Source organism: Apodemus sylvaticus, chromosome 4, assembly GCF_947179515.1.
Source record: "Apodemus sylvaticus chromosome 4, mApoSyl1.1, whole genome shotgun sequence".
NCBI classification, from domain to species: domain Eukaryota; kingdom Metazoa; phylum Chordata; class Mammalia; order Rodentia; family Muridae; genus Apodemus; species Apodemus sylvaticus.
In genome coordinates, this window is record NC_067475.1 from 86551711 (window position 1) to 86567107 (window position 15397).

At 37.1% G+C, this 15397-nt stretch overlaps 1 protein-coding gene across 1 annotated transcript in view; it reads right to left on the reverse strand.

The window, feature by feature from the left end:
* Pdgfc (platelet derived growth factor C) overlaps positions 1-15397 on the reverse strand; it is a 177690-nt gene that overhangs the window by 32542 nt on the left and 129751 nt on the right. The window contains exon 3 of the mRNA XM_052180306.1: positions 7430-7613. Coding sequence (XP_052036266.1) covers positions 7430-7613 — 184 coding nt within the window. The remainder of the gene's footprint in view (positions 1-7429; positions 7614-15397) is intronic.

A 15397-nucleotide genomic window follows, 5' to 3' on the forward strand; every position in this document is an offset into this window, starting at 1 on the left:
CCCTTGTCCATATAAAAGCACTACATGAATTCAGTAGTGTGTGTGTGTGTGTGTGTGTTTGTGTGTGTGTGTGTGTGTGAGAGAGAGAGAGAGAGAGAGAGAGAGAGAGAGAAGAGAGAGAGAGAGAGACTGAAAGAGAGAGAGGGAAGGAGGGAGGGAGGGAGGGAGGGAGGGAGGAGGAGAGAGAGAGAGAGAGAGAGAGAGAGAGAGAGAGAGAGAGAGAGAGAGAGAGAGAGAGAGTATCATTAATATGACAGGGAGTTGGGTGAATATGAGTGAACTTAGAGGGAGTGGACAATCGACAATAGTGAGTGAGCAGTGATACGGTCTTTAGAGATTTTGCTACATAACTGATACCAAATCCATGCTGGATCATTCTCGAAGGTTTTATTTATATGACTATTTAGTTTTTCTTTAAGAATCATGGCATTCTTTTCCCCTCAATAGTCTCTCAATTTATTAAAATTGTTCCAAATCACTTACATGGCAAATTATATACATATACAGATATACTTTTTCTCTAAGGTAAGATAGAGGCAAGGTAGTAGAGATTTGGGGGAGTATTATCATACTTGTTTAAATTTTTCTCAAAATAACTTATCAAACATTTTCAATGAAGTTCATTGAAATAATTCCCATAAGGGTTGGAAAGCTAGCAAGCTGGGTAAAGCGTTTACCTCACAATAGTAAAATCCTGGGTTCCATCCCCCAAAGCATTATCATCAACAACCACAAAACCCAATTCTACTGAGCACTGTCACATACCTGGAATCTTACTACCAAAAAGTATGACAGAGGGTCAAAGGCACTCTCTAGCTGGCCAGCCTGGCCTACCTCACAGGTTCTAGCTTCCAATTGTTCGAGATCTTTCCTTACAAATCCATTCAAATGTTTATCTGCTTTCCACATTTTGTTTGTTTGTTTATTTGTTCGTTTGTTTCGAGACAGGGTTTCTCTGTATAATCCTGGCTGTCCTGGAACTCAGGCTGTAGACCAGGCTGGCCTAGAACTCAGAAATCCGCCTGCCTCTGCCTCCCAAGTGCTAGCATTGAAAGGCATGCACCACCACTGCCCCACCCCCTTGATTTCCACATTTCTTGCAAGAGTTCTAGCTACTTTCTCTAAGCAGTACATGTGAAGCTCCTTCCTAAAAGACATGAAAATAGCTGCAACAAAAGGAGCCAGCAGAAATTTAAGAGAGGTAGGATCATGTCTTATGAAGGAGAATACTGCACCCATGGATAGAAGTCAGACAGAAAATGGAGTAAACTTCTCTTAGCCAAGTTTAGCTTCTGCAATAATTGTATAATATCCTTGATGTAGTAAAATAGTGATTCCATGACTCCTTTTCTAAACACACACAAGCCTTGTGCATTGTAACAAGAATCTAGTCATTGGACAAGTGCTTCTGATGACTGTAGACAAACTCTTCTTGTAGAACCCTCTAGGTTTTCAGTCCTACCAAAAATTATAAGATCAATACCAAGACCAATTTCTCTTTTCTTTGGCCACTTAAATAATAATTTATTTGAAATGCAAGTTCTATATCAATCGCCACTGTTTAAGTTAGGTAGGATAATGTTGAAATTGTTATAAGATTTAAAATTTTGAAGACTATTGGTCATATGTCTATGACATATTGGTCATAGAATATGACCGCACGACATCTATGTGTAGGGACACTCCAAGGAGCATGCTGTTCTGTCCTAAGTTAAAAAGCCAAAATTTAATTTAAAAGGTTCTTTGAGAGTCAACTGGAATTTTTCTTCACCTGATTAAAACAATGAATTCTGTCCTAGGTTAGATAGACTTCTTTCTTCAGAGCATTGACCTGAAATGTCTACAGTCACAGACAGACGGAAGGGACAAGGGCCTCTCCCCAACTCCAGTATCCACTGAACTGCTTTGCTCTTTGCCCACATAATTAATCACTGTCTGGCAATCCGTCATGCATTCTTCAGCAGTACCTGAGGCACCAAGTGTCCTTCTAACCCCTCCCACAGAAGAAACCACCATGATGGCTGTGCACCGACTTAACTCCACACAAGCCCAAGTCGTTTGCAAGTTAGAATGAAGGAGAGCTCAACTGGGTGCTGATGCAGCTCAGAACCCAGAAGGCACTCTCTCCATGTAGCACTGCACGATTTCGTTGTATTCATTTGGTGGGGTGGCATTACTTTGTTTTCTTTTAATATAATTCAACAAATAAAAAAATAACTTTTTTCTTTGAAAGAACAAAACATTTTTTGATTGGATATTTTCTTTATTTACATTTCAACTGTTTTCTCCTTTCTAGGTCTCCCTTCAGAAACCCCCTATTCCACCACTCCTCAGCCTCTGTCTCCCCCACCAAGTAGGAAAAATTTGATAGGAACTTAAAGGGAGAGGGCCTGGAGTGGTTGTGAGTGATGTGCCTTGTTCATTCTCTCCATGGCTGACATCCAGATGTCCAACAATAAATAAAATCGTGACAACACGTGGGAGTCACTGTCATGATAACTGCAGGGTCAAGTTCCTTTCATTTATACCAATACCCATCAGATGGAAAAGGAGTAAATAAGTTGCTAGAAGTATTATCTTATTCATGATTAGTAACTCCAAAATACTTAAAACTGAGGTTTCATAAAAATTATTTAAGAAAGTTTAATATTAGTACAAAAATTATTCAAAATACTGCAGCCAACTGGAAGGAGAAAATTAAAGAACTCACATTTCATAAGCATTGAGAACAGCATTATACTCAAGGAAAACTTATATATTAAGTGAGAGGAAGGAAGGAAGGAAAGAAAGAGAGAGAGAGAGAGAGAGAGAGAGAGAGAGAGAGAGAGAGAGAGAGAAAGAAAGAAAGAAAGAAAGAAAGAAAGAAAGAAAGAAAGAAAGAAAGAAAGAAAGAAAGAAAGAAAGAAAGAAAGAAAGACTACCAAAGTGGAGCAGATCTGATTTTCCACATTTTTGCTTAAAACCCCTGGTAAGTTTTTTGAAATGGTTTCCTAACAAAAGTGACAAGAAAACGTTGATCAGATATTTTGATACTGGATGAAACATTGTCCTGTTTATCCTTTGTCTGTTTCTTAGGCTTTTAAAGAATGGTGTTTATGCAACATGGCAGAGTAGGACATATATAACCTAATGCAAATTACAACATTAACAAGAACTTTTCTTTCTAAGAGATGTGAGGTATGCTCAGGGCTCTCACTGTGTGTGGCCTTAGAGGAAAACAAGGTCTTACTGTTTTCATTTTTCCTTAAACAATCTCTCACTAGGAATCAACCAGGGTATGTGTGTGAGCATTCTCCCCTTTCTCTCTCTATCCTCTAATCAAAAAAGGAGAAAAGAATCCAAGACATTATTAACTTCTTGTGAACTATCATAAAGCATAATATATCATTTATTAACAAATTTATACAAATTTATCTCTCATTACTTGTCAATGAGGTATAACAAGAGAATCATATTTTTATGAATAATTATCTGAAATATAATTAATTAAAGTGTCAAAGTTTAAACATATTTAATAAATTTTGTAAGCTATAACTCATTGTGGTAACAAAAAAATCTCCCAGTGATTGTTTTAAAACTAAGCCTAGCTTGTTTTTAAGCTTGTGACACCAATTTAACATTGCAAAATGGAGAAACATATTTAATTTGACTTATTACAAGTTATTTGGGAACTTGAAATTCGTGTTTGTGAGAAACATTTTCTACTATGACATGGTAATGAGAACCACAGAGAATTTAATGGCAGACAAGAATTTGATGTCCATTCTATGTCCAAATAAAACTATAGAATAAGCTCCTTATAAAGTATAAGTCAGTCTAAAGTACATATATATGTATATATGCATATATATGATATATGTTTTTTTAATTTGAGTTTTAAAAACCTTCCTATTCTTATTCTATTGGTTGGCTGTGGGCCATGGGTGTTTTGATCCACTTTCCAATAAGGATCAAAGTATCCACACTTTGGATCCCCAGAATAGGGGAATGCAAGTCAGGAAATTGGGGAGGGGGGGTTAACAGAGGGAGGGGGAGGGGACAGGGGGTTTTCAGTGGGGTAATGTAGAAAGGTTAATGTTAACTGTCGAAATATAAATAAAGCAAATATATAACAAAAACCAAACAAAACAAAACAAGACTTCCTTGACACAAGCTTTCTGTGTTTGGTAGGTGTAAAATATTCATTACCTCGATTATCAAAAGCACATAGGGCTGATTATAAGGATTAATTTCTATAAGTCATTGATTTAAAACAGAAAGTGTGTACTAAGTTCACTGACTGTAGTGGACACTTCATTAGCTTCCTCCACTTTGACTTCTCCTTACCAGAATGAGGGAACCTGGAACTCCAATTATATCGCTGTCCAATTGTGGTCCTAGTGCCTCGGACACACATGAGCGTCTGAAGAACACTTGAAAACGTCCCTGTTACTCTGGCTCTCTAATGTGCCTTCCATCTATTTCAGCTGCATCAAAGGTAATGCAGAGCAGCAAGGACACTAGGATATGCCATCAGATCCTAGGCGAGTCTGAGGGAAAATGGCTGAATTTCTGAGAAATCTAAGTGAGCAGCTACAGTGCATGGTGTTGAGCAAAGCGTATGTAGCACACCTTCCTTCCTTCGGACAGGAAGCTAATACTGAGGCCCGCAGCCCACGATTTTTGTATCTTTAAAAACTAGGAAGCCATTGTGGTCTGCATCACTGCATGTCTGGCTTCATAGCTGTGAGTTTGCTGTCAGTCCAATCATTGTGTGTAGGGAAGTGAGGATTCCAAGAAGAGAGTTCATCCACGACACAAAGAAATAAGTGCATGGGGGATGGGGGTTAGGCAAGGGCAAATGCCCTGAGCAAATGCCACGAGATCCTTTAAGTTGCCTCTCCAAAAAGCATACTTTCTTCTTTTGGGCTTTCTTTTATCTGAGTGACAACTAACACTGATGAATTGTTGCTTGGTCAGTGCTAATGCATGTGTGGGTGGGTGAAGGGAGAGCGACATTTAGCAACATACAGTGATAATTTGAAGCATTCTTCCAGGTTTAAAAGCATCATCACCTTTCAGATTTTCACTCATCAAATGTCACAATTCTGCAGACAGTTAGTGAAAGTGGAATGGATGTATTTACAGTAAGGAGTGAGGTCTACAAGAGACCAAAATTGTAGAGCAAAAAGTACCAGCTCAGCTACCAGTGGAAACAAAAACAAGCTGAAGTTTGTAAAGTTGAAACAAAAGCAATTGTCTAACATCATCAAGTTGCACTTCTTAGGATACGCAAGACCCTACATTCCTACATTCACATGTCTTTATTTCTTTCATTCCAGATCCCACTGTTGCCCTCGATATGATTAGAATAATTATAACCACATTATGACTTCCCACTGTATTCTTAAATCCTTAGTTGGTCATGCACTCCAGTTCCCAGATATTATTCAAGAGGACCCACTGACATTTGTGTTGTGTCTGTAAATATGTATAAGGATCATCAGATGAGTGTTGTGGTTCAGCGCCATGTCATCCTACTGAAAGTTCTACCACTCTTCAGATTAGGAAAGACCAGAGATCTTACTTTCACTCATTACTTGGAATTCACAAGCGACTTGCCCACACGGTCAATTTTGCGTGACAAATGAAAATTATATTAAATGTATGTTTAAATGGCATTGAGTCTGATGAGCTATGCATGCCACCCTTGAATTCTGTCTTCATTTCCCACAGCATATCTCAACCATGACGCCCTACTGTGGCCACCAAACTGACCTGAACTGGGCAGCAGGAAGTTGATGCATGTGAACAGATGAAGATGTTGTAAAGACTCTGATACTAGGTTGTGTTAAACTGTTAAATCATCTCAAATTTAACATTTAAAATATTATTAATTAAGAAAAATTTTGAAATGTAACAAAGAAAATACTATGAAATCTAAGATGGGAATGACATTAAGAATGGGATAGCACCTGAATATCTGTAAAGAAGGTTAATGAAGATTCACAGTACAAGTCTGTGACATCTCGGGCTGTTTTAACATCAGTCACATGCTATAAAGGGTTCCATAATGAAGTGAACAAGCAGTCTGTGTGAACGTCAGCTTGCATTCTCTTGTTGCCTGTCAGTTGTCTTATCAACCAATACTTAAAATTTCTCCATCTAATCAGTGATGTAAATTGTATATAATGAGCAGTCAAGGCTGTAATTTTTTGCATAACTAGGAAACATAAATATAATATGCAAAGTTAGATATGGTTAGGCTTATACAAACAATAGATATAAAAATTAATTCTGAGGGATAAAGAAATAGTGCTATATTAAGTATAAAAAATTAAAACAGAAAGGTGGGAGGAGGGGTTGGGGTGTTTGGGGGAGGGGGTAAACTGGGAAAGGTTTTTAGCATTTGAAATGTAAATGATTATATTCAAAAAAGTTAAAATAGAACATAAAAACATTGGTTTTTAAATGTAATATAAACATGATTGAGGTAAAGTATTATTGATTGCAAATAGTTCTTGCTTTCTATTTCTTCATTATATCCATCCCTAAATCTACACATAAAATTGACACTAAAAAACACAGCATTAAATAACTTTCAAAAATTCCATCTATAAATTGAGAGCATTACTAGCAAAATACATAAATATATTGTATACCCAAAAGCCATAGCGAATACTAGGAAGCTACAACTGTATTTCACTATTTAATATGACTTCCATTAGAATAAATTAAAAAGATTGCAGTGACCATTAAATCATAAAAGAATGAGAAATGACACATATTTTTCTATTCATATGACAAAAATTCATATGTCATTTCCCATCAAGGTAGTTAATGAGTCAGGCCTGAGGAGTACACTGTCTCCTGTTTCTGGGAGATATGTGTGTAGATGAGAATATGTGAGTATGAGAAGCTGAAGGGCAGACATATACTTCATATATGCCTCAGAATTTGTCTACTTGAATTTCTGAGGCAGGAGCTCAGCACCTAGGCTACAGTGGTTGGCCAGAGAGCCCCAGGCATATGCATTTCTCTGTTTTCTGAGAGCTAAAGTTGTCATACTTGGCTTTTTCAGTTGTGTTCTAGGGATCAAAACTAGATCCTCATTTTTTTCAAGATAAACACTGTATCCTGAGCCATCGCCTACTCTGCTATCTTCTTAAAATGACTAAAACAGTTATATATTTCATTTTACTACATCGATAAGGCACTTGGTATTTCTAATAATCTACAAAGAATTCTTATACTGGAGGTGACAGTTATAATTCAACTTTTGTGGTAAAAATAATCCAAACTAGAGAACAGGATCTGATGGTTGCTGTTCTGATTCTCATTTTTAAAGGGGGAAATAAAAAACAAAACAAAACAAAACAAAACAAAGCAAAACAAAACAAAAAACATGACTGACTCAGTGAACTAAGGAGAATCTCAAAGTTCTACTTACCGGTGGCATGATAATACTGTAGTGGATGCAGAATCCAGGTTCAGATGGAAAATACTCATCAGATACAAATCTTATCCTGATATGATTTCCTTTAGAAGTCTGCTTTCCTGGCACAGTCCCAGAACCACACCAGCGTCCTAAAACACTTCCATCACTGGGCTCCTCAACTTCTACAAAATCATACCTGTAAGGAGGCAAAGGGGGCAGAGACTGACGTCATTGCTTATCTAGGCAATGGGAACTTTGCATGTGCAATGTTTCTATGGAGCACTCTGTGAGTTGTCCCCAATTACGCTTGAAAAGAGAACCCTTGAGGTGCAAAAGGTAAAGAGAAATTAGAAATGCAGACCCAGTTCAAAAAATATGGTAACAAAATTGAGATTGATGAGACACTTAAAACATATACTTTGCAAAGGGAAAAATTATATGACTTTTAATTCATGAATTATTCAAGTTCCTATCTTAGTTCCTACCATCATTGTTCAAATTTCCTAGTTAAAAAAAAACGATGTATTTTGTGGACTTTACCAACAGTTACTAATTTAGAAAAGCATGGTACCAAAAGAATAGGGAGAATACCGCTAATACTTATCAAGTAGAAGCACTGTACCAGCTATCTATTTTGATGTTGGGGGTAGTTGACAACATGCATTTGGATATTAACATACATATTTCCTCACCAATCATTGACATTATTACTGCTCTCTTTTGCTTGCTAGGGTGGACATTGTGTCTAACAAATGCTGAGTAACTGCTCTACTACTGGGTAATACTTCTCCAGCTTTACGTAAAACACAGACTATTTTTTAAATTTTTCTTTAATAATTGCACTTACACATAAATTAGAGTTTCTTTGGATTGAATTTCAAAATAATGAAAAGAATATTACAACCCTTTAAATGAGAGAGAAGTCTGATATATTCTATCTTCAGATTTTAAAATATAATGGAATATAAAAATACTAGACAATAATCAAAACCAACATTTTATGTAGTATTAGATTTAAAGACAAAATTGTTAATAAAAAGACAATATAAACCAAGTATAATTATGAATCTTCCACTAAGGAAGGCTCATTTTTCTCATAAAAACTAAGAAACTAAGATCCTTTAAAATGACAATATGCACTCAGAGTTGAAGAATTCTTGTCCCAGAGTTGCCACTCAATGAAGCCTGCTCCAGATCTATCCCCCATCATACCCACATCCATAGACCTATATTTTAAGATAACCTGGAGAATTTAAAAGTATCAAAAACAAAATGTTCAATAACAAAAGAGGACAGTTGTTATGCCAATATCTAACAACAAATTCAGACCTTTAAGTGATAGTGGCTCCAGGCAGCCATTACTCATCACAGGAGTTTAGAAGGATGAAAGTTGGGGTCCATATTGAGGTGGCAAGAATAGACACAGTTGAGTAGGGCACACTTAACTAAAATTTTATATATCACTGTTTAAACAGTTGTTTTTACCATTTTTATAACAAAACTGCACAGAAAATAGAGTTCCTACTTCGGGAGTTATGTTCTGTTTGAGGAAGTAAACCTGTCCAACTGGTTTTCTCCCATTCCTTACAGAGATGTTTAAGAGTGTCAGGATACAAGGAGGAACGATCATTTCATTGGGCTCAGGATTCATAAATCAGATGGCAAATTCTCTAATGAAAGTGCACTGTGGAATGCCGGAAGAGCAAGGGCAACTTTACACGGCTAGATTAGGATCCTTTTACAAAGGGCTTAATATCTGAGCTGTGAATGTGTGCTGATTGCCTGACCTGGACTGAAAAAGGAGGGAAGCAGAGATGTATACTAGCAAGAAGCACAATAGATAGGTGATACAAGAGGGGAGGGGCCAGGCATGGTCAACTGTGAGTACAGGATGGCAAACAAAGACAATGACACAGACCAACCTGGGAAAAATCAGTGTAAGCACTAAGACTTTGGTATTTCAGAATCAGCGGTCAAACTTTTACTTGCCATACAAGATCATGAACAGAGGCGGGCACAGCTGTAATAAGGCCTATTCTTCCTTAAAATATTTAATTTATACAATAGATGTCTGATGCTTTCATACGTATGAGCTCCTAGTTTCCTTAAATTTTAAGATCTGGTGATGCCGTCTATCGCTACTCTGATGATTCACACAGGCTTCTGAATGGTGTCAGTTCCAGGACATGAGTGTTTTGTTCACTTTATTGTCTTTTCCTTCACACCTGTAGGCCAGCACACAGGAAAGGCTTGACAGGTACACATGGAGTAGTGAATAGGTGAATGTGCACTTGAACTGAAGTAGAGTTGGATGGAAATAGCCGAAGAGACCGGCTGTTTTAACAGTCTTAGAACTATGGATCTGCTCTCCATAGTTTACATATGCAGATTTCATTATTTGTACTAATTGAAACAGTTTTGTATCTGGGTTTGCAATCCCTGTAGTGTAAACAGCAGAGTTAATGAAAGAGTACCAGATACACCATCATCACCTATCTGAGAAATGTGAAGAAATTTCAGGTGTGAGCATAAAGAAAGGGTCCTTTCAAAAGCAACTTGCAAGGAAATAAAAAAAAATTGGGTGCCATCTTGAAGCAGTGGCACGAAAACTGAGCAGAGTGGGGAAAAAGACTTCTCACCGGAAGCAGAAGCAGCCTGCAGCACAAAACCTCAAAGAAGTTCAAAATTAGTCAAGAGCACTTATTGGATTTGACAACTGCAAGCCATTTTCAACAAGTAAACTGAGAAGCACACACTATGTTCAATAGTTTCTTGGGATCATTTTCAAAATGACTATTAAACTGTTGGATAGAATACATTATAAGGAAAAAGTATAACAATTCCTGTAGCTACTGTCATTATAGCTAATTTTCATCTACGTTCAAAACTAAACACCATATAGGCTTACTCGATTGCCAATTTCCTTTAAAACACTTTTAAGGGGTTTCCTAAAGCACAAGAAAACACTGGGGCTATAAATGTTAAGACCTTATAATGAACCAACTATGTCTGGCATCAGGGCAGCAAGTTTGAGGTTGATGTCCAGCACAGTAATAGCAAACAACAAAAAGTCTTAATTTGGGCCTTGTCTGATTTACATATTGATGAAGAACTCACTGCTATGCAGACACCCTTCTCTAGAAAGGTGTCCTGTACATTACGACTTCATGAAGGTTTTCTAATGAATTTAGTGTCAGACTTAAAGCAAGTTCTGGGTTTATGACCAGATATTGGCAGTTCACCATGCCCTGTTTAGACACATCCTACGTTCTGTTCACCAATTTTTTTTGAAGGAGCTATAGAGTTTTCCACTTTGTAGGAAAGAAAGAAATATCAAAATGTATACTCTGTCTATGAAACAGAAAATTTAATATAAACTACTAATTGTTCCATTGTAAATTAGGCACTTCAAACTTTTGATCCCCACAACTATTATTATGCAATAATATAATTAGAAAATGTATTTAATTATTGTAAATTTCACAGTCCTATCTAATAATCAGTGAGGCATATAAGAAACTTAATAGTATGAATAGAACAATTACTTATTAAGGCTTACATTTCCATCTTTTTTTTTTTAAAAAGGGCCAGTATGAACATACTTTTGTTTAAAATCTTCCACTGAAGGTCCAGGTAAAGAGATTGTCCATGAAGATATTGCTCAGGTGCAAAACACTTGTACTTGTACTAGGTCCTGGGTTCAATCTACCAGCACCACAAACATTTTTAAAAATTAAATAAAGATCAAAATAGAATAAAATAGAACAGGCAGTGTGTGTGTGTGTGTGTGTGTGTGTGTGTGTGTGTGGTTGGGAGGTCATACCTGAAATGTATATGCCTATCTCACTATTCATATCTTATCATATTGTAAAGGAAAAACAAACAAACAAAAATACGATTAACATGTGGTTCAATATTTGCTTTCAATCTACAGAGTACATTCAGTGTGTTTTGGAAAATCATAATGCATGTTAATCCAATTATGTTTTCTAATGATTTACATATTAGGTGTCTCACTTTGTTTTCCCTGAGGCCTTCAGCAGAATAAGGGATTCATAAAAGGAGTTAGATGTTTACTAACATTGTTTAAAAACTCATGAAAGAAAGGAAGAGAGAAACTAATGAGAATACCCTAACTCCAGGTCCTAGTAAAAGGGCGTAGGAACTGATCCAGGTAAGGAACTGTGCTCAGGTGACCATGCTGGAGACATAGTAATCCTCACAATACACTCCCAGTATTAATTTTCAAGGTGAACAATTGCCCGCACCACTATTTAAAGGATTTACCAAGCATGAGCCAACCAAACATCACGTTCCCAGAGCAACATGATGCAGCACACTCAATGCAAAGTGGCTAATGGTCGCTGCCCCTCTCTGCTATACCCCTGGGACCCAGGGAGGATTTATGTTCTTTTATGTTTAATAAACAAGTCTAATGTTGTAGGCAAAAATTTTGTTCTCCTGAGGGAATGTAGGAAGTGTGAGGATATGGGAGCTCTTTTCTTACTCCTAAGAATGTAAGGAGTATACCAGGGAAATAAATTCACAGGTAAACACAATTGTCAAACTCCCAGCTTCTTTCAACAAAAATAAACCAACCCTGCAGAACAGGCCGTCTCTAGTTCATACTGAATAAAACCCTGTCAATTAAACCTGCCCCATGAATTATCAGCCTGACAGTGGTGAGAAAAGATGCCAAGTGCATGTGGATTATAGAAAGCCTGGCTCTGCAAGTGTCAACTGGTTCAGGAGCATGTTGGGATAGGTAATAAAAATAATAAGATGACAATTACTGTACAGAGCTTATCCGCTTTAGGCCTTTGCTATCCATACACAAACAGAATCTTCAGACTCCTCCTATTCAAACACCACATGCTCTTATACACACCAATTAATAATGAAAATACTTTGGAATAATTATCATATTTATTAGGTGATTACAACATGTTAGGCACATTTTTAGGTGCTTCTGAATATTTTCTCAATAGACCCTGCTAGCAAATGAAAGTGGAAATTTCTAATTGTTCCCAGTTATGGGTTATTAAATATAGAAAAGTTAAGTGATTTAAGTTTACAAAGTAATTAATTGCAAAGTTATAGTTTTAATTTTGAAAGCCAAACCTCAGACTCCAAGGTCTATCACCAATAAGGCTTAATTAATTGGTCACTAAAAATTGAGAGCAGAAGACTTTCAATAAGAAGTTTGGATGAAAACTTTCTTACCAGAAAGCAACCACATGCATTTTCTGAAATGAAACTATGTTGATTATCACATTACAACATAGTGAGAAGCTCTCATTACTATTTTGGAATTTTGGAATTTTGGAGAAGGAGCTATAGATAATTTAAAATAGAAGATAGAAATTAAAAATAGAAAAAAGAAAAGTATAATAAGAACAGAGACAATAAATATCTTTGAATACATTCAAAAACTTGAATGTAGGTGTATGCATGTTTGTGTTTGTGTATGTGTGTGTGTGTGTGTATGTGTGTGTGTTTGTGTGTGTGTGTGTGTGTGGGTGGGTGGGTGGGTGGGTGTGTGTGTGTGTACATCTGTGAGACCAGGAGCTAATTTTGGGTGTCCTCTCTTCAGGAGTACTGCACATTTCCTTTGAAACAAGGCTTCTCATTGTTCAGGACTTCACTGTGGAACTTTGAGGTTGTTATCATGATGCCTTCCTCAATGGCTTCTCCATTTTAGTTTTTGAGTCAAGGTCCCCTGCTGAAGCCTATGGTTGCTGTTTCTGCTAGACTGCCTGTCCAGCAAGTCTGTGGATACCCCTGCCATTTCCTTCCGGGCTATTATAAGAATAAGTCAGACCTGTTGTTTACACATCAGGTCTGTGCACTGAGCTGATCCTCACCATTGAAATAAATCATTTTACAAGCAGAGCCTTACGTGCTCTCAGCTAATACATTTTGAGAACAAAATTCAGCAGTTAGTATAGAGGCTAAATATCTCAGACCTGGAGCAAAAGAATTGAGTTATACTATGGATATAGGGGTGGTTCTAATGCTAAGATCCTGTTTCCCAATTGGTTCTTGATCTGTCAGGAAAGAACCCATGAGCCAATTGCTAGTCAGAAGGCATAGTCGGGGTTTTCCAGGTACCTGGAGGAAAAGAGACAGACACAAGGGATGCTTCGCCATGCTTTGCAGAGAGAAGAGCCAAGCAGCCATGTGAGGTCTGCAAGAGGAGCAGGGGCTTGTGGCCACTCCTACAGGTGGGTGGTCAAGGATGTGTAGCAGGGACTAGATATATCTTAGCAACTAAAGTTTAGGACAGGTAGGAGGTGAGGAAGTAAGATTATTGTTAAGGATAATGTTTCCAGGTGGGAGAAAATAATGCCCAGCCATTGTGTCCAAAGGCAAGTTGAAAAGGAACATTTGTGGTTGTATCTTTGCTCCATGGACTCAAAGGAAGCTGGGCGTGGGCTGGTAGCAGGGCCCATTCCTGGAGCTCAGGCTAGGTAGCATAAAGCTATACACAGCATATGTAGGTAACTGTTATACATCATTTATGTTGAGGTAAATCTGAAAAGAACTGATGTGCGATAAGGAAAACAGGAATCAAAATTTATTTGAAATTTTAGGCTTTTGAAAAAGAATTGGAACCTAAAAAGATAATTCAGTCAAAAGGCTGAATATGGGATTAATAGGCAAAGATCAATATGTTTTGTTTATGACTGAAGACTTAGAAACTCAGGGGAAAATATAGGTCACTGCAGATGTCCAAATATATAAAAATACCCTTAGTCAGTATGAATGAACACTTAATGTCTGAAAAATGTATAACTGAATGACAAGAAATCATGGATTTGTTTATATATTTTCAAAATCTTGATAATATTTCTAGAATTTTATGTAAATTAGTTAATTACCTAACAAACCAAACATAATGAGACACATACAAGGAACCTCTGCTCCTCAGTATCAGCTCCATCACCAGACAAAACTCAACTGGCTACTCTGACTATGCCTGGACAGGATATAATAGGCTATGAGATAAATCAAAACCATACAGGTAAGACTCAAGAAAGCAGAGGCAGAAGCCTAACATTAGGCTAGGAGTTCATAGCTGAAGAACACTTTCTCTGGTTAAACAGAGCACATGAAGAATCATTCCACCCTAAATGGCATTATTCATAAATGACTCTGCAAGTCCCTTTTAAACACTTCAGAGACTCTTTTACAAAACAAAGATAATTAGTGATTAACTCTAAAAAGGATTTGTGAGGATTAAATGAGAGAAAGTACCTGTGCATGGTACTACCATCATTTCTAACAACATACTGCTTAATTAATATTTACCTGTGCTTTGGGGATGGGGATAGGTGTATATAAGTGTGGTGTGCATATACCAGTGTAGGTGTGTGTGTTAATTTGCCCTCTAAACCACACTGGCTGATGGGTAAACTTCAGGGATCCTTCTCAGTGCCTCCCCAGCACTGTGGATACAATATGTACTGCCACACCTGGCTTCTTACTTGAATTCTGCAACTTGAATCCTCCTGGTTCTGCTGAAACCATTTTACACATTCACCATCTTCTCATCCTGGTAACCACTAGTTCTTAAAGACAATAATTGCCATGAATCTGACATATAACTTTTAATGAAAGACTTCAGCCCTATGGAAGAACAAGCCACCAAAACTTTTATATCATTATAAGCACAGCAGACATTCTGCCTTTAATTAAAATATTGAATTTATTTTGAAAGTACCTGGATATAGTTGTGAGTACAATATGACAACTTATCCAAAACGGCTAAGTAGTCAAACTTGTAGAGTTAATTTAAGAGGTAAAATGGAGGCTTCTCAAAAAACTGGGTACAGAATCTCGAATTGTGTATATCCATCCCACTTTGGGGATACATACACAGCAACATAAGGCAGTATACTAAGTCACTTCAGTATTATTCTCAATAGCAAACTCATGGAAGAAATTTAGCTATAATATACAGATGAGTAAATAAAATGT